The sequence below is a fragment of the Pezoporus flaviventris genome, unplaced genomic scaffold (genome assembly GCF_033815535.1).
Source record: "Pezoporus flaviventris isolate CSIRO_AGI_PZ_B2104156 unplaced genomic scaffold, CSIRO_AGI_Pfla_v1 ptg000021l, whole genome shotgun sequence".
Taxonomy (NCBI): Eukaryota; Metazoa; Chordata; class Aves; order Psittaciformes; family Psittacidae; genus Pezoporus; species Pezoporus flaviventris.
This window is the reverse complement of record NW_026892569.1, coordinates 5,140,891-5,159,685: the sequence shown is the minus strand read 5'-3', so window position 1 is coordinate 5,159,685 and position 18,795 is coordinate 5,140,891. Positions and strand designations below refer to the sequence as shown.

General features: G+C 39.6%; 1 protein-coding gene across 1 annotated transcript; it reads right to left on the bottom strand.

The window, feature by feature from the left end:
• Positions 1-673: 673 nt before the first annotated feature.
• On the bottom strand, positions 674-18,651 carry TMF1 (TATA element modulatory factor 1). Its single transcript, XM_061455769.1, has 17 exons — positions 18,407-18,651; positions 14,734-15,974; positions 12,993-13,096; positions 11,980-12,106; positions 10,911-11,016; positions 10,121-10,263; positions 9,500-9,666; positions 9,194-9,350; positions 8,616-8,708; positions 7,842-7,998; positions 7,411-7,603; positions 7,020-7,089; positions 6,843-6,935; positions 5,922-6,032; positions 5,142-5,288; positions 4,589-4,714; positions 674-3,726 (listed from the first exon to the last, which is right to left on the bottom strand). Exons 1-17 carry the CDS (start codon positions 18,546-18,548, stop codon positions 3,583-3,585), a joined length of 3,321 nt encoding a protein of 1,106 aa, XP_061311753.1. The 5' UTR covers positions 18,549-18,651; the 3' UTR covers positions 674-3,582.
• Between the last annotated feature and the right edge of the window lie 144 nt (positions 18,652-18,795).

Genomic DNA, 18,795 nt, shown 5'->3' with positions numbered 1-18,795 from the left:
AATCAAGCGCAGCAGCCGCGGGAGCGGCGTTCTCAGGCTGCGGAGGAAAAGGCCTTTTCCTGCCGCCGCTCAGCAGGAAGCGCAGCCTCCTGGCACCCCATTGTGTGAGGCGGCTCCCCGGAGACCCCGGCCTCCCCTTCCCGCCGCCTTCGGAAGCGGGTTTATGGATCCCCGCTCGGCCGGGCACAGGGATCCGCTCCCGCGCTGCCAGCACGCAGCAGTTCGCTCACGGTTCTACTCGTTCGCTTCTTTGACAAGCTCCGCAGGGGCCACAGGCACCAACACGGGGGTGCTGGGATCAGTCCGCCACCGGACAGACCGCTTCTCACCTCGTTTACAGGTGGGGAACGGGGGACAAGAGCCCAGCCGCGGGAGGAGGACAAAGGGTGACCCCCTGCACCGATACTGCCGGCTCCGACGGCGGTCTGCTTGAATACAGGAAATCGGCCTAAATGTGACAGTGTCTTTAATCCCATTACTGCAGTGCGCTTATAAATAAACCAGCCCCTCACACCTCAACACCCGTAACAGCGTAAGAGTTGCACTGTCATTTGTAATTCTGAATTCAAATTGCATGTATCTTCTAACTTGAGCAGTATTCTTTTATAGCACCAGGTTCATGCACATCCACCCCTCACAAAACTGTTTTTTTTTCTCAAAGAGAACCAGAGCACACTCTTAGCACAAAGTTTTATTTCACCCTGCCCCATGCTTTTTACAGTTCTATACACATTTTACAACTAGAAACCCAGGGGTCCAATTTAACCGTGAGACAACCCATTTCATTCCATACTCAGGATCATTATAGCCCTTCATAAAACATACGTACATGAATCGCAACAAACTTAGAGCAGGACAAAAAAATAAAGAGCAAACCTTCTCTCTTACGTACGAACATGTAGGATATTGAACATCATCTCCTGCATCTATCGAGGATGAAGCAGTGCCCCAAGAAGCGAGTACCAGTGCATTCTACACTTCATCCAAACCCACTGACACCACCTTCCATTACCTCCCACAGACTGAGAAATAAGCCCTCTCTACAGAGTATACATTGAATAAACCGTTAAATAGCATTACTTCACACTTGCAATGCAGTGAAATTGAGGTATAACTTAATTGCTTTCAGAAGGAATATTCTAAACCAATACATTTAAACAGCACCAGACCCAACTCCTTTCATTTTGCAATCTCAGTAGTAGCAATGACCTTAAGGTGGCCAAACAGACATTAATGTTTCTTCAAAACAAGCATCCAGGATTTATACCAAAGATGACTCAAACAGATTACAAGTCTATGTTAGCACTTTGTTCTCTAAGGCTTTGATGATGAAGACACCATAGGCCATCTGATTCTCATGTGATAGTAAAGGTTGCATTGAATGAGAGTAAGAATCAATAAATAGTCAATGTAACTATTGACATCTACTTTTGTAAATTTAAAAATCTAGAACTCTGACAAACGCTTTTGTACTATACCAGTTAATGCTGACTGCATGTTAAAAGCTCCTATTTACCTAAGCTCTTCTAGAAAACCCAAGATAACCACAACTGCACTGGTGTCAGACCTGAAGCTACTCACACCTTACATGGGAAATGTTACCTTTAAAAGCACTGGCAGCAATAGATCAAATTCCTTAAGTGCTCTATTTGTCTATCAAGACTGTAACAAAATGGTCAGAATCAGCATTTTATTGATTCACTGCAGTAGATTAAAGCTGAATAGGATTTCTAACCTTTGAGCATCATACCAGGTTGGTTTTGGTTTTTAAGAAAAGGCTGAACATCTCACATTTGCACATAATTCCAGCAACCAGCAAATCAGTAAGTTCCAACAAGTGATTTTATATGTAGTGGGGTTTGGGGTTTTTCTGTGGAGAAGTGGGAGTTGAAACTTGAAGTGATCAGCCATGCTTCAAATAGGAAGGCAAAGTGTTAAATTCTGAGCTTTTAGAAGAAAAATGGTTTAGAAGAAAAATGGTTTCCACAACTGAAATGAAGGCGGTAAAAGGGCAGCTCCTTCCTATCTCCCCATGAAAAGAAGAGAAAAAGGGTTTCTATGAGAAATAGGGAGTTAAGACAAATTTCAGTGTTCTTGCTCCCTGGCTTTATGGAAATCTTCAGAATGGATGCCTGAACCTCAAACTGAATGAAGCTTTTCCATGAACATACCCTTGCCTGTGTAACTTCAGTAACTGATGGTTCTCACAGTGAGGAATAAATCCCCAGCACTTATAGAAACATCGTATTACTGAGCAGCTCTTTCTCCAGAAGCAATTTCTCATCATTCACATCCTTTGTCTCTCTCTCAGGCCACTGAACACATAAGCAGGAACAGACTTCTCTAACACAAATTAGAAATTGCACAGATGTGAAAAAACACCTCTCCCAGTAGAGCCAATGGTATGATAAGCAAAGAATTTTGACTGCTGAGTAGTTCCCCCCGAGTACCCATCACGGCTACAAGTCTGAGATGCAGTTAAGTATTTGATGTCTGGAATGCAGAGAGGAAGACACACGCTTCTTCCCCCAATTCTCAACATTCCCAAGGGTCCAATTCAAACGTTTCCTCAGACATTACTGAAAATGTAGCGAAGCTTCAAGCCATGTGGATGCTATTTGACCAATACCTTGCTCAAGGAATGGCATGAGAAATATGTTACAGCCACTGGAGACTTATATGAAAACTATATTAAGTCACAGTACAATTTGCAGTAACTTTAAACCTTGCCACTTACATACAAGGAACCATGAGAGCAGCAGCAAGTAACAGAAAGAAAAAATAACCCTCATTTTCTGCATTCTTCTGATCTTAACTACTGCTAAGCATCAGCATCCAAATCTAGAATAAATACTGAATAGTTTAGCTTCCTGATGTTAAAATTAAACACATGTGAGTTACAAGGAAAGCTGCTGCCTCTAGACAGCTCATGAGACAACACAAGTAATATGCAAGATGAAGATGTAATTTATAGTCTCATCTGAGCCTCAGGCTCCGCTTCAGAGGACTTAGTGTAAAACAGGCTAATCTGATTTGGCTAAATGCAGAGAATTATCATCCTAAGGTTCAGATGTTGCAAGTATGAGTTTTCCTGACATAAAAATATCCATCAGTTCTGCTTCAGACAGCAAGCCACTGCTATTTTGTTATTAAAAATTAACTGATGAGGTTTTAGAAAAACTCCTATTAAGAACACTTAAGAAAACCTCCTAATGTCATTTTCATAGATACAGAGTTTATGAATCAAGGGCTGCTTTAGTAAAACTCCTGCCTTCCAGTGCTGTCTCATGAGGTAACAATCATCATTGCTGCTACTGTTTACAAGTAAAATGATCCACCCATAAGCAGAAACTTAAATAAAGGGATGACTGAAAAAAAACATTAAATATTGTACAAATAATTTAACTGCAGACAGTACAAGACACTTGAAGCATTGATTTTTGTCAGGATATGAACTCTATTATATAGTCACATTTTCTATAATACAGTTGGGTTTTTTACAAGACATTTAAATTCAGCATTTACATAAACAATTATCTTTACAGTCTGTTATCATAAAATGTTAAAGAGTTCCAGCAGGACTTAAATTTGTCTCTGTTTTAAAAGTTCATCTATCTGAGTCTTGTACATGTTTTTCACATCTTCGAGGTCTAGCCGAAGTTCTTCAGCTTCCTCTGCTTTCTCTCCATACATCTGAAGAATTGTGTTGTATCTTTGATCCAAATCCTGCAAGGACATGTTGTTTGTTATCTGACTGTTTTTCACCTTTAAGAAGTTGCTGCTATGATAATGCTTTACACTACTACGGAAAACAAGTATAGTGTTATGTTATCAAAGTATAAATACTTTAGAGTGAAGCATAGAGTAAACTCCTCAAAAAAACCTTTATGTTTCGACTCTCTGAACATGGCTAGATTTATACTCCAGATGTAAGAGGAAGACATTCCAATAACAAAGATCCTTGATGACAAAGAATTAGTGTGGATACAGAGAACATACTGAAGCACCTTGAAGTTCAACTACTGTAAGCATTAAAACAGTAAGTAAATAGCCAACAGTTTTACTACAGGAATAACCACATTTAGTGAAGTGTTTCACTGGGAAATTTAATATTCTGTATTTATAAAACAACTATAATTTCCAAAATTATTCCAAAACTATTTCCAGTATTTAAGTTCTTACACATTCAGAGGATTAAAATACCTGTCCTATTACCAGTATTACTACTGCACAATCATTCATCTTCTGCATCAATCTCTAATGCTATTTATCAAAACAGCCCCTTTACTAAAAGACCACTTCCAGACTTCAGTGAGATAAACAAAAAAACAAAGTTCTCTCCCTGATAGAACACGCAATCTTATGCACAACACACATTTCTAACAACTGCATTTTGAAGTGACTACTTAGTCATGGAGGAGGCATTTTCACATTCTACTATTTAAAACCCCCCACCAGGCTCTTCAAGTCATTCATGACTAGGGACAGATTTGAATACAATCCTAAATCGACAGAGGTATTACTAAGAAAACACCACAACTACAAATATGTCAATTTTACATCAGATTTCCAATAGAGATACATTTACCTTTAACTGGGCACGTAATTTTGGTATTTCCTTCACTTTTTCTTCAAGTTCATCGTTCTGATTTGTTAATTTAACCAGTTCTTCTGCCATTATTGATCGAGTTTTCTCAAGATTTCCAATTTCCAGCTAAGATAAACACTTTAACAATTAGGAGGAGGAAAGAATTTATCATATTTATAAAACACTACATCAAAGTATTTTGAGATGGTAATGAAGGCATTTTCTTAAGCCAGCACCTTGGGAGTGCTCAAATCTGACCAGTGGTTTGGGATTTGCTCTTTTGCAGGCAGACAAATTAAGTTTTCTGACAGGTCCTTGCCAAAACAAAAAACAAAGCAAGAAATTCTTTTCTTGGTCATCCCTACACGTACCTCCAGTGGCTGTTCTGGACATGACAATAACAGAATTGTCATGAAAGGGAAAGAGTGAATGCACTCTGCTGTGGGGAGAGGAACTGAGCTTCTTGCATGTAAAACCAGCAATATTATACTGACTACATTAGTGTTAACACTTAAAATGTATGTGTTTGGTTATGTATGAATAACTACAGTACCTGTAGATGTGAAATCTCTCCTTCTCTTAGTTTTAGCTGGGATTGAAGGTTTTCAATTATACTTGAACCTGCTCCCATCCTTATAGCATCATAAAGATTGCTCCCACTAGTAGCTACTGGCCCAAAGGAGTGATCATGAGGATCATCCTACAAACAAAAGGTTAGAGAAGCTTAAAATCACACAAAAATGTGCACACTTTGGAATCTTCCTTGTCCTGAAGTACTGTATCATTTAAGTTTTAAAATTATACTGTTAGTAGGCAAACATTTCAATGCTTGAAGTTTGGTTTTAAAACAAAAGCTTAAGGTGAATAGGTACAATCTGAGATAGATCCTTAGTGGCAGGTTCTCGTGTCACCTATACAACTGCCATTTGATGTGGACATCAGTAACTATCCACAGGAAAGCAGCAGAAGCAACAGACTTCACAGAGACCGCAGCAGTCTGTGATACCACCTCAGAGCAGGGTTGTGCCCTAAGCCAGGATTGCTACTAAAAATAAACCAATTGATTTGACTCCTACTAGTGTTAGTCAGTTCTTCTATACGTGAGCTCAGCACCAACACACATATAATATGTTACCCCACAATAAAAGCTGTAGTTTCACACTGTCTTTCACAGATGTTTTACAATAACAGACATAAGCAGGTTTTAGATGTTTCTGCATAGGAATTACCTTGTCTAAGGTCAATATACATTTTTTACATTAATAAAACTTCCTAATGAGAAAAGAAAGCAATCTGTCAAAAAAAAAAAGCCAGTATAATTGATAGATGATACCTGAGAGAGGAAAGATGTCTGAAGTCCCGCCATGTCAACTCCACTTATGGAACTAGAGCGTGACATAGTTGGGGTACTTGAAACTGTTTCAACTGTAAATGACTTTCGATCCTTCAAAAACACCCACAAAACATCACCAGTGAGATAAAAAACAATAGTTACAAGATGGTGAAAGACAGACTCTGTGAAGGACAAAGTTCCCTTTTCCACCACCATCACACAGAACGCAATGTGACAGGTAACATTTCCCCTTCCCCCATCCCTAAAACATGAAAGTTTAACAATGAAGAATTTCTTTGCTACAAACACTTAAAGCCTATGACCAGTTTTTCTCAGAAAACGAAGAAAAGTTGTAAACCACACCAAAGGAATCTCTTTAAAGTAGCCAGGGGAGATTCAGAGGCAGTTCTGTATAACCAAAGTTATCACAGGAATGTCCTAAACCCAGAAGTGTGATTCCTTTTAGAATTTTTTTTTTCTTCTACGAATTAAATTCCAAGATTTCTCACATACTAATACTTTACTGATACACTTCCAAATAGACTAACCTCCTTGTACTGGCAGTATCTGAAAGTATGGTAGCCTCTGAAGGATAAAGCACTTAGATTTTAGAACATGAGATGGTAAAAAACAGTAACAGAAAGTTTTACTTAAGTATCAAGTGCTAACTAGCAGTAACAAGTTACTGACTATTGAGGACTGTTCTGTGACACGTGACTTAGCTGGAGAGCAGGTAGTACATTATACAGTCATGTGAAACACAAAGCAGGAATCCAGCCAAGTCCTTAAAGCCCAGGCTGAGAGCACACACTGTACTCCTCTGAAGTGCACTTTGCTGCTTGTGACAGTTTCAGGTTCCATATATCTACTAAAATAATGACAGTACCAGTAAGATTGAACTGAAATGTTAGGTTTTGGTACCTTCTCCTTTGCTGCTTCTTGCACGTAAAGTGCCTTCTTTCTTTCCTGCTCAACTTTCATCTTCTCCATTTCTAACTGAGTAGCCAGCAGCGTCTACAAGAATAAATATAGTCTGTTAAACCTCCTGCTACCTAAGATTTCAACAATAACATAGATTAAAGGTGAAGCAGGCAATACCTTTTCTTTCTTTGCATCTTCCAAGGTTTTTGCATACTCATCTTTGAGCCCTTCTAGTTCAACCTCATACCTACATTGAGGAGAGAAAAGAGGCAGAGAAAGTCATTAAAGAAGCATTCTGTGTTTACTTTAGATTCACATGCTTTTAAAACAAACATAGCTTCACGACTTTAAAACAGTGTAAAAGTAACATGCTTCAATCTTTAGCATGTAACAAAATACCCTTAGCAAGTTGGGCAACTCTACCAACAGAGATCAACGTTTTGCATAGTCATATCAGCACTCAAAAGAATCAAGCCTTCCAACTTCCAAGGAGATCTGATGCAGACAGTTACACAAAACAAGGCTTACTGCATTTCACTATAATTTGTTAACCAAAAATGCAACTCACCTACTGTTTTCATTTTCCATTTTCTTCAATCTATTTCTCTCCACTTCCAGCTGAGCCTGAAGGCGTGTATTTTCTTGCCTTAGACGACTATTCTGAGATTCAGTAGAAGACATCTGAATTTTATTAGAAAGAAGTTCTTCTGTAGCAGCCCGTTCTCTCTCAGCAGCTGCTGCTAGAAGAGTTTGAGACTCACCTAATATTAAGTCAAGAAAAACATGAAATTTAACTTTTTTGATCAAACATCTATAGTAATGTCCAAGAATCTTGACAAAATACCCCCCACACCATCTCCTTACAGGAAAGCATTTAGTGCTCATCTCCCTTGATCCGCTATCTGCACTTTGGACAAGTGTTAAGCCCTTTTCAGTTACCTTCAGCTATCTCGCATCTCCAAGAGCCTCACAGTTCAGTAAAAGCTAAAAACATCTTACCAAGTCTGTCAGAAAGGTTCTTTTCAAGCTTTTCCCATGCAGAGGTCTGTGCTCCCAGCGTGGCTTGCAGATTTTCTATCTGCCGGAGAAGTGGCCGTGTAGCTGATGTAACACTTTGACTTAGTTCTTGGTTCCGGCTCTCTGCTTCTTGGAGTCTCTGAAATCACAGATTAATTATATTTAAGCTTTAAAATCATATGATGGATTCAAAGATTAATACAGAATTCAGCTAAATACAGAGCAGTTGCTTTCCATTCCAAAATTACTGCTTTACAATTGCTTTACGCTTTAATATCCATTTGTTCAAATTGTAATAAAGTATGAAATTCCAAGATAGAAGCTTAAGATTTTAAGACATGTGATGGAGCAACAGTCCTGAAATACGCAGTCCTCTGGACATCTCCTGAAACATTTTGGCAACAATCTATATTCTGAACATTAAGAACAGTAAAAATATTCCTGAGAAGCAGCTAAAGAGTCTTTCAAAACATATTTGCTAGCAATTTTAGAGGTGTTTCACAAACGTAATAGCTTATACTAGAAGGACAGCATTCCACTTATGAGGCACCATAAAAAAATATGATTTTGTTTTCACTATGTGATTAAAAAAATATTTTTAACATTTTCATTGCTATTCTACAAAGGACAAATACCACAGGTAACAGGAAGACAAAGCCTCTCTTTCAGGCTATTAATGTCACCACAGCGTTTTATTTTCAGTTTTTAGAAGCCCTCCTTGCAAATACAACTTGGATCACCTATTTGCTATAGTACCTGTTGTAATTCATCAATTTCCTGACGTAAATAGTCTTCTTTCCTTGCTGCCTGCTGTTCTGCACGTTGCAGCGCCAGCCTCAGGTCTGCCACCTAAATAAACAAGACATTGTCACCAATTTCTTCCAGAAGTTATAGTACCACCTTTTCATTGCTAGAGTCCAGTACCAAGTTTAACTACTGCCAGAGAGGTTATGTCTCTTCACAAGGTAAAGGCTTAAGTTTTGCATGCATATAAATAGTTACACAGATTTATCTGCTATTGAAAATTTTGTCTAATTAAATGTCTTGAACTTTGCATCATGGTAAGAGCACTACAAACTCAACATAGAGCCCCTCCAAGTACATTCATTTAGACAAATTAAATGTATTTTTAAATAAAATTAATACTTTGAAGCTTAGTACAACTACCACTAGGCTGAACAAGTTAATAGGAAAGATACCCACTGGGTATTTGCTAAGTATACAAACATGAGTTCCCCCTTATACTGCATCTGGTTCATTATGTCAGGTGCACACACCGGGAGAACATTCATTTCTTCAATGACGAAGTTTTATTCACTGCATTTCAGACCCACCTGAATTGCCAAAGCTTCTTGTTGCTGCCGAGCCTCCTCTTGGGCCTTCTCCAGAGCTAGCCCAAGCTCTTCCTTTGCCTTCATTTCCCGACTTAGGGCTGCTTCTTGTGCCTCACTGTCCTTTGTAGCATTAGCTTTATGAAGATCTGCAAGTTCCCTAGGGAGGAAAGAAACAAGCCAAAACAAAACAATGCATTTACAGTTTACACAATGCCCACAGTGACTTTGCAAATAGCTTTAATATATATTTACATTTCACAAAAGCTGAATGTATGGTTGAAGAAGGGCACGCAAATATTTGCTTACTTATATGCACTGTCAAGTGCTGCCTGGACACTTCTGTTGCGTTCCTCAAGGTCTCCCACTTCTGCCTGAAGTTTACCAAGATCCTTTTCTTGTCGCTCCACAACACTGTTTAGTTGTTTAATGCTGTCCCGGTGTTGCTTCTCAAGCTCTTCCTTGCCATCAAGCACCTATTAAGAGTGCAAACTAGAAGCACGAGACTAATCCCAGTAGAAAGGGTACACAATGCCAACCAAGGACAATGCAAACTGTGGCAGCTGTCAGACTGGGTCTGCTGCTTGTAAAGTCTTTATTCAATCACTGAACAAGCAAAGAAACCCTACCCAAATTTTGCTGGTATAGGTTTTCCAACTAAAATTTCATGTACTGAATCTGGTCAGCCCACCTGAGAACCAGCAGTACAAGTGCAAACAAGCAGCTGGAAAGACATACATGACCTTAGTTTTAAACTGCTCTGAAAACATATACAGAGATCACACCCCAGTGTTCCAATAATATGAAACAGAGAAGTCTCCAAGAAAACAAAACAGTATCAGTCAAGAACCTCCCCCAAAGGGCTACTCTGCAGATCACAGAAAAAGCTGAAAAAAAAACCAACAAGCCCAGAAGAAACAAACATCTCACCTGTTTTAAATGCTGCAACTCCTCTTCCATCTCCTTAATCTTTTTGGTCTGTTTTGTGTTAATATTTTCTCTCTCTTTCTCTTTGGCTCTTAATTTCTTAATAACGGTGGAATTGTGCAGCTGCTGTTTGGAAAGCTTTTCTCCTGTGAAAAAAGTTAACATGAAGCTAGCGCACATTATTCTTATTCTATGAACTCTTTTTACTCACACCTCCCCCTGCTCTTCAATCCCATGAAAATAATTATCAAATGTGTATGGAAACACTTCTACATTTTTCCATGCAAGTTCTTACGTTTTAAATCTACTTTATCCCAAGATGACCTTGCTACACTAAGCTACAGTGAGAGAGGATGGGCAATTAAAGGTTTTGAAAGTAAAGCAAATGAGCTCACCACTATCAGGAAAAAAATCCCAAACCAAAATGGCCTGTTCATTTAGTGACTGCACTTTGCTTCCAAACCTAAAAAGCATTAAGGGAGACATTGCAGAAATGCCCTGAGCAATTCCCTAGTCAGATTTCTGATGAATGGAACACTGCGTGTTGCGCTGCACGCTAGTTTTATCTCACAGCACCTTTTCGTGCACACTGCAGGAAGTACCCCCTAAACATCGGTGTTTGACTGACCCCTCCTGTTGTTCTTTGCTATTAACTAAGTGGTTCAAATGTTCAGAAACATCTAACATGCTTCATAGGTTCTGTTTTTCCGCACATAAAGGACACTCATAGGTGAAGGCAGCACGTTTCAAAATATTCCACAAAGTTTTACTATTGAAATACTTTAATTCTCACCTTCCTCCATTAATCCTTTGATTTGTTCTTCTTTTTCTTTTAGCAATTCAGCAGTTTCATTGGTATTAAGTCTAGTTGCCAATTCTTCTTTAACAGTCTTCATTTCCTAAATAATAGGATAAAATACTTAGGATCATTTATTAAAATATATTTAGGGAGGAACACACAGTAAGTTACTGATCACCTTTTCCTTCTCCACTTCCTCTCAAAAGGCTTTTCTCTGAAAACAATTTAGGTTGGAAGGGAACTCTGGAGATTATCTGATCAAACCAGATTGCTCAGAGCCTGATTCCATCAAGTTTTAAAGCCTCCAAGGATTGAGATTCCATAAAGTCTCTGTATAATTTGTTCCAACTCGTCCTTTCATTTCTGTTTCTGTACTTTAAACTTCACAATACAGTAAAAACAAACTTCTATTCACACAGACGTATCAGATCATTTTTCTATTTCAATGTACTACTGTGCAAATATAATGACAGAAACAGTGACCAAACAACTGTTAAAAATGTGGGCTTTTTTTCCAGTTGCAGACTGGAGTTTGCTTTTTGCAGACTAGCAATAAGATCAAGAAATGTAATACTGTCATACCAAGTCAAGAACATTTAAACTCTATAAACTTTGCTGCTGCAGACTTCTTTGCTCATTCCAAACCAATCTGTTATCAGTCTTTAATTTTCCTCCCAGTTAATCCTCTAAAGAAGCCAATTTCTTTCTTCTCCACCTCTCCACATCCCCAGGCCATTCTTCTCCCTCACCCCAATGCAAATGTCTTACAGGTACAAGGTAAATGAGAGAAAACGTTAAACCACCTTCTTCCCAAACCAGACTAACTTTGACTTCACTGTGTTCATTAACTTGATTCACAACATGGCTGCAGGAATTTATGTGTCAACACAAGGAAACAACAAGCAGCCTGGAAGGCCAGAATCAGCTTACAGCAGTTATTAATACCATGAGACAGCACCTGTTGCAGTCACATGCTTTTCCCTAGCTTAATTTTTTATTAATTTACCTCAAGAAATGTGTGTCCTAAAATAAAAAAATTAATCTCACTATTAAGCCAAATTACCTTTTTAGCAGCATCTCGTTCTTTGCAGGCCAGCTGGAGCTTCTTCTCAGCATCAGCAATCCGCTGAGCAAACTCCTCTTTGAGAGATGAAAGGCTACTGCTCTCTTCTTTCATTCTAAACATTTCACTGCATTTAAAATTCACATTTCAGAACAGTTGCATGGTTACAGGACATTCCAAGAAGCTTGCAATGTCTAAGTTTGCAATTATCCTAAATGCATTTATAAATGTGTTTTGTTTTGTTTGCTTTTATTTTACATGTTAACCAGAAGTCAAAAAAAAACACATCCATATTAGAAGTACTAATCAAAGACCTTCATTAATTCAGTGATTTACCCATGAAAATAATTAAATGTTTTATTTACCTTAAATGTTTTGCCCCTTAATCAAGTTCTTTCTGATTAACCATACTCTGGATCATATACAAGGCAAACGATTAAATTTTTAAGAGCAATTTAGTCATTAATACCTTCACATATTATCTGTACATTTCTAAACTTTGTATTTGATCAGTAAACTGGTAAACCCAACTTTTATTTTATTTTCCCTTTTAATTTTAACAGAATAATCAATTCAGGCTTTTCCCTACAATCAGCCACACTTCCACTGCTTATACTTTAGTTGGCAAATTACTTAGTAAATCTGGTTCATCCATCTGTATCAGAAAAGTCAGTCTCCCTTAATAGCTGAATCTAGTCTTAAAACAAAGACCTTTATTAAAAACCAAGCCTGGCTCTACACATCTGTTTGTCATTCCAATTCTTACTTACTGAAAAACCTTTCACTAGCCTCATCCCAAAAGGGATTTTGGCCCCAAGAAATAACGTGTCTTCAAAAAAAAAAACAATCCCATCACAGCACATGCAATCATTATTCCCACCTTTCCCAAACAGTGCACATCCCCTGCAACCTTTGTTCTAGTTATACAGCTACTTGTTTTACAATATTGTCTAGCAATTGCATTACAGTAAAATTACAGTTACACCCTCTACTGTGTGTATTTTCATACTTACTCTTTTAGGTTATCATAAGCCTCTTCCAGGCACGCCTTTTCTTTACTAGTACTTAATAACTGTATTTCCCTCTTCTCCAGTTTCTCAGTTAATGAATCAATCATCTGGACAATGTTTTTAAAGATAAAGATCAGATGAATGGGACAATTAAAACACAAGAGGGACAGGCTTCCCCTTTCCCCACACCACTCCCTCCCAAGACTATTTAAAGCTGAACTTGTCAATGTTTTTAGGAATTAAAGGTAAAAGTCACTGAAGATTACCATGTTTCTGCCACATTAATTTAGAACTAAGCAATATCTAAACACAAGACAGCCTATATAACTAGAGGTAACATTAACCATTAAGACTCCCAGTGCTCTTTACCCCACTCTTTACAGAATCACAGAATAATTGACATTGGAGGGTCTCTTATATGAAATGTTAGTGCACATCAGCAAAACAGCATCAGATGAGGGAAGAAAACTTTCAGGGTCAAGAGCTCTTAGATCACACCATCAATATAATTTCTTATTACTAGATTTTGTAAAGCTAATTACAGAGAAATAACATACAAACATATGTAAATATGATATAAACAAATGAAACATATTCTCTAAGTGTAGCTTAACATGGCCACTGAAAGACAGAATTTACACTGGTCCATTATTACTACTGCGCACAAGGTATAACCATTTACATTAGGAAAACTTAGAGATAACTGTTCATAGAGCTCCTTAAGGAATTTACACTGACATTCTGTATAATTTACACACACAAAAAAATGCCTTTCTTAAAACACAGATTGCATTGGGGTTTTATGAACTCCCATAAGCAATTGCTTTTTCGTTATTACTACCAGAAGCAGCATCAGTACTGCAAACATGCCTACACTGTAAGGCCATCCATGCCACGCATCAGGCACACAGACTATGAGCAAAGCAACATGTGGAGGAACAGAGCAAAACGTAGGTCAAAGGAGCTCAAATTAAAAACAGGAATAGAGGGACAGGAAGGTGACAAAGGAAATGGAAGAAAGATAGTGCACACAATACATTGGCAGAACTGGACAAAAAACACTGCTTCAGAGCTCTAGTTTTAGCCTTCTATACACTTGAGTATCCCACTTCGCCACATTTGTAGTTGTCTATCTAAACTAGCCATACAAATTTCTTTTAATCTACTCACCATCCATAACTATGCTTATCTTCTTCATTAATAAGCCTAGGGCATCTTTAAAAGTAAAGATTATTTCTGCTAAAAGCAAATATTAATTTACCAGTAAAAAGGTTTTATTTACACTAACCACTGATATCCTCAAAGAACATGCATAATGTCCTGCAACGTAATCAGATTTTGACAGTTTAAGTCTGGTGGGACTACAAAATATCATCTTGATTATTGCTGAAATCCTCAAGGCTTGTAGTTTCATGATTGAAATCTAAATACCTAAAGGAATCTCTTCCACCTTTCACACCAAAGAATTAAAATAACACATTTGATCTATCAAGGCTTCCTACTTGCTAGTGTTACTCACGATCTACAGCAATGACAACTAGATGGATAAGGCGAAACCTGAAACGATCTGACCAGAAAATTCACCAGTATTATTCCACTCCAGACTACCAAGGACAGTTTTCTATGAGGTAAGGTAGCTCAGCATCAATTACTTCATTCAAATAAGGCGCAGCTAATACCTGTGTAGGGCAGGAGTTTCATTTGTAATTAAAGAGTGTGATTGCAAAACATATTTTGCAGTTACCTTTTTGAGCTCTTGCTTTTCAGTGTCCTCTTTTGACGCTTCAGCAGCAGCATCCAGCTGCAGCTCTGTCTCCTCTTTCACAACTTGTTCTTCAGCAGTTTGCACAGCAGCAACCAAAACATCTGGCTGCTCAGAGTTAACAGGGGTCTCACTTCTCCCACTCTCTTCCATCTCAGCTTCCTCAGCATGTAAAACAGGAGCATCATCCAAGTTTTCAGATGTATTTTTCAGGGCATCAGCCGTTTCTGTCTTTGGCGCAGAAGGGCTGACAGCGACAGATGCTGAAGCAGAAGCCCTGCCTGATAACTCATCATCTGAATTTATTTCACTTACACTTCTACTATCTAAAGACTGTACACTAAAGGAATCAATTCTTTCAAAAGCATCAGAGGAGCAGCAGCTCTCGGTCATTTTTTGAAAGTCATCTAAACGATTATAATCTGCACAGGCAGACGTAGATAAAAGCTGAAATGATGTTTGCATTAAATGGAGACTGGATTTTGAATCTGCAGCTTCTTGTCTCGAACTTACTGAGCTCTCACTTATTACACTTTCATGGTCCAGAACTTCAATATCACTAGTTGTGGATGTCCCCGAGGAGAAAGTGCTAACAGGAGGTGAGGGTGTATTGCTTTGCCTGTCCTCAGTCTTTCGCTCCCGGGTTTCCAAACCCGTGTCTTTTGTACCTGCATTAAGAGGCTGCAAAGTGCTACCTGGTGCACCTCCTGTTCCATCCCCTTCTACACTGGATTTTTCATTTATAGGTTCTTCAGGTACTTCTAAATTTAGAGCAGACACCTTTTTTTCAGTAACTTCATTTGTGCTTTCTTCATGCTTAACATTAGATTCAAGCACAGAATTCTCTTCTAATTCCTCCTTGGGAATATCAAGGTTTTTCAAGTCTTCTAGGCCAGCTACAGAGGAGTCCTTCACTTCTGTCTCTGTCGTCACTGGTACTTCCACCTGACTGGGGTGCTGAGGCTCCTTTAAAGTGCTTTTCACCTCCTCTTTGGGTCGCTGTGATTTGGCTGGAGGTTTGGACACCACTGGATTTTTCTGTATGCTCTGAACATCTGTTGAAGAGAGAAAGGCACTGAAGAAGTTTTCAGATTCGTCTACTACCGTCCTCCTCACTGGCTTAGTGATTGCTGTTGGTGATGCTGGCTGATTCTGTGCTTCTGCATTTGAACTTAAGCCCCAGGAAGATGTATCCCATCCTCCACTTACGAGAGAATTTGTTCCTAGAACAGTAAAAAGAGATAGGCAAAGAACACTTAAAATGTATTATTTTTCAGTATTTGTCACTTTAGATGCAACAGTTCAGAAAATAAAAATGGTTTTGATAACGTTTAACTTCAAATGAATATTATATATCATCACAATTAGCACAATTTTCCTTACTAATTCCTTAAAAAGGTCGGAACTGATTTTTAAATAAAGCAAAAGAAGCTTAAGGGAGACACAAAGTAATTCTAAAATTTCAGGTGGACAAAGACACCTCTAGAAAGTAAGACCTAAAGGAACCAATTTGCTCCTTCCCTCTTAAACAGTAACTTAAGCAAAGGCAGAAAGAAACCATACACAAATTACACTATACACAATTACAGTAAATTCCAAGAGTGAGGATTTCAGAAAGAAGATGGAGAGAAGTGTCTGGGAAGGTGAAACAAGCAACACAGCATTCCTAAAGCCAGTCTGAAGCCTATTTGGGCACAGAAAGCAAGAATTTCCTTTGCAAAGGGAACAAGAGAAAAGGAATGTGGCCTCCTGCTCCCTGCAGTGAGAGGAGGCTGGGCAAAACAGTCTGTAAAACTGGAGTTTGAAAGTAAAGAATTGTACAGATTACAAAGGGATGAAACAACTACTGGGTCTTAGAAGTTATCTGCCAGTAGCAGGTAACAAAGACAAACACTTTGCACACCATTACAGAAAACACGGGGAGAAAAAAAAGCTTCAACTATCTGTAGAATTTACACTATAAGAAGCCTTCTTGCCCTTTCAGTTTGTGACAGGCTTCATGTTTTTCCTCACACACCAAGCAAGAGCACAAAGCTGATAACACACACTGTCAGCAGCCCAGCTAAGATGATAATTTTGTTCTCCTGTGGAGAAGTACCAAACTGGTTAGTTCTGAAGCTGCCCAAGCCAGCATCAACAGTTTCTATTATTGTATTTCTTGCAGGTTTTCCAGGACTTGTCAACAGAAAGGGCAATAAGAATTTCAGCATCAAATTTCAGCAGCATCCCAAGTAAGAAAGATAAATCAAAAATAATATCCAATTTGACTCTGTATCTACAAACATACTCTGGATAACACACTACAGGCTACTTCAAAATAAGCTTACTTTATACAGCAGCATCTATTAACACCCACCAAGTTATAATACTTAAAGCAGACTACCACTGTCAGAAACTGTTGATAGCTGTTGGCCTCAAGATCCCAAATTCAGATAATTACCGCTCTCACTGCCAAAAATACTACAAATATCTGATTTATTACTACCTTGTCCATGCACCAATAGCTTCAAAAAAAGCTCTGAGCTAACTGTAACACTGATTACATTTTGACCTCTTTTAAAAACAAATGTTTTCCCTTAAGAACAGATGCAGACTGATCTTTGCTGCTTTCCTTATGAAGTACAGAACTACTATGTATACTAAGGTATAAGTGAAATTGAGAACTGGCTTAGACAAGTCTAAAGTTTTAAGAAACTAAACACAACACAGTCTTTTATAAACAATTCCTGTCATTTAAGACGACTCTGGACTACTGAAGCGACTGACAACTCCCTGCTCCTGCAAAGGGACAAAGACATAAAACCAGCCCGGAAACACTTTCGGTTGTTACAGCTTTCAATTTTCAGAAATCTAATTCTGCTGTGCGTATACCTGGAAATAGCCTCCTCCTACAAATGCATACATTTCTTCTAGATATGGCTGCAATAAAGGAGTTGGTTCCAGATGACCTGGTTTCCCATCCTTTTCTTTATTCATTCTTATCTTTAAAGTAGAAGTAAGTTTCCAAGGAGAGGGCCCTTTCTTGCCCTTTCACTTCCAAACAGCAGCTCAGGACTGGTCACTTTTTTCAGGTCCTACATCAGCACACGTACAAAGGAGACACTTCCTCATAACCAAGCCATGACGATTCTTCCACCAACACATTCCTTTCTACAGATGTTAGAGGATTATGAACTTAACACCACTAAAAGTGGAAACTTCATTTAGTTTAGAAGGACTAGACTTTCAGCTTTTACTGTCACAATGAATAACCCCATGCATGCCTCAGAAAAAAAGCGTAATTTTCCCTTTTTTTATTAACTAAGCGGGTTCTAACACCTATTAGTCCCTCAGCAAAGAAAAATACCGCCTTGAGAAATACAGGAATGAAGCCTAGTGCTGCCTATGCAACAAGAGCATGACACACTGGCCGCGATAGCCAAGTATGGCCTGTGCTACCGCTTCCTCCGCTTGCTGTCAGCGCTATACCCCCCTCGCCTGGGAGGGACGCCCCACAGCCGCTGCGGGAGGGCCGGTCAAATCCGCACCACTGCAACCCCCAGCCGGGCTGAGGGGGGAAAGCGGGGAAGGAAAGAGCCGGCGCCGCCCCACTGCGGGGGCAAGACTTTCTAGGGGTCTAGGGCACGGCTTGGGCCACCCACCGCCCCACACTTACCGTCTCCATAATCGGGGATGACGGCGTCGGGCCAGGGGCTCTCCTCAGCCTGGATGTCCAGCACCCGGTCGATGGACTTCTGGGCCTGCGACAGTGCCTGCTTGGCGAAGCTGGACAGCTGCGACGCGTTGAACCAGCTCATCCTCCGCGCCGCCCGGCCCCGCGCGGAGGCGGCGGCACCGGGCCACAAGCAGAAAGGCGGCGGGGCCCGCGGCCTCGGGCTCGGGGCAGGCAGCGGAGGCTGCCCCCGCCGCCAGGCTCCACGTCGCAAACAAGGCCGCACGCAGCCGCGCTCCGGCCTCCCCGCGTCAGGAGGGGCGGGCCCAGGCTGCTGGCATGGCGGCGGGGCCTGCTCGTCGCTTCACGGTCAGCGGCTGAAATCGCAGCTT

What these genes read in the sequence shown, in the direction of transcription:
- TMF1 (XM_061455769.1), bottom strand. Translation starts at nt 18,548, where the DNA reads ATGAGCTGGTTCAACGCGTCGCAGCTGTCCAGCTTCGCCAAGCAGGCA. An exon ending in AAGAAGCTTTGGCAATTCAG is followed by an intron (nt 8,709 to 9,193) that starts GTGGGTCTGAAA and finishes TTGTTTATTTAG; the next exon opens with GTGGCAGACCTGAGGCTGGC. An exon ending in GAGAGATTTCACATCTACAG is followed by an intron (nt 4,715 to 5,141) that starts GTACTGTAGTTA and finishes TGTTTATCTTAG; the next exon opens with CTGGAAATTGGAAATCTTGA.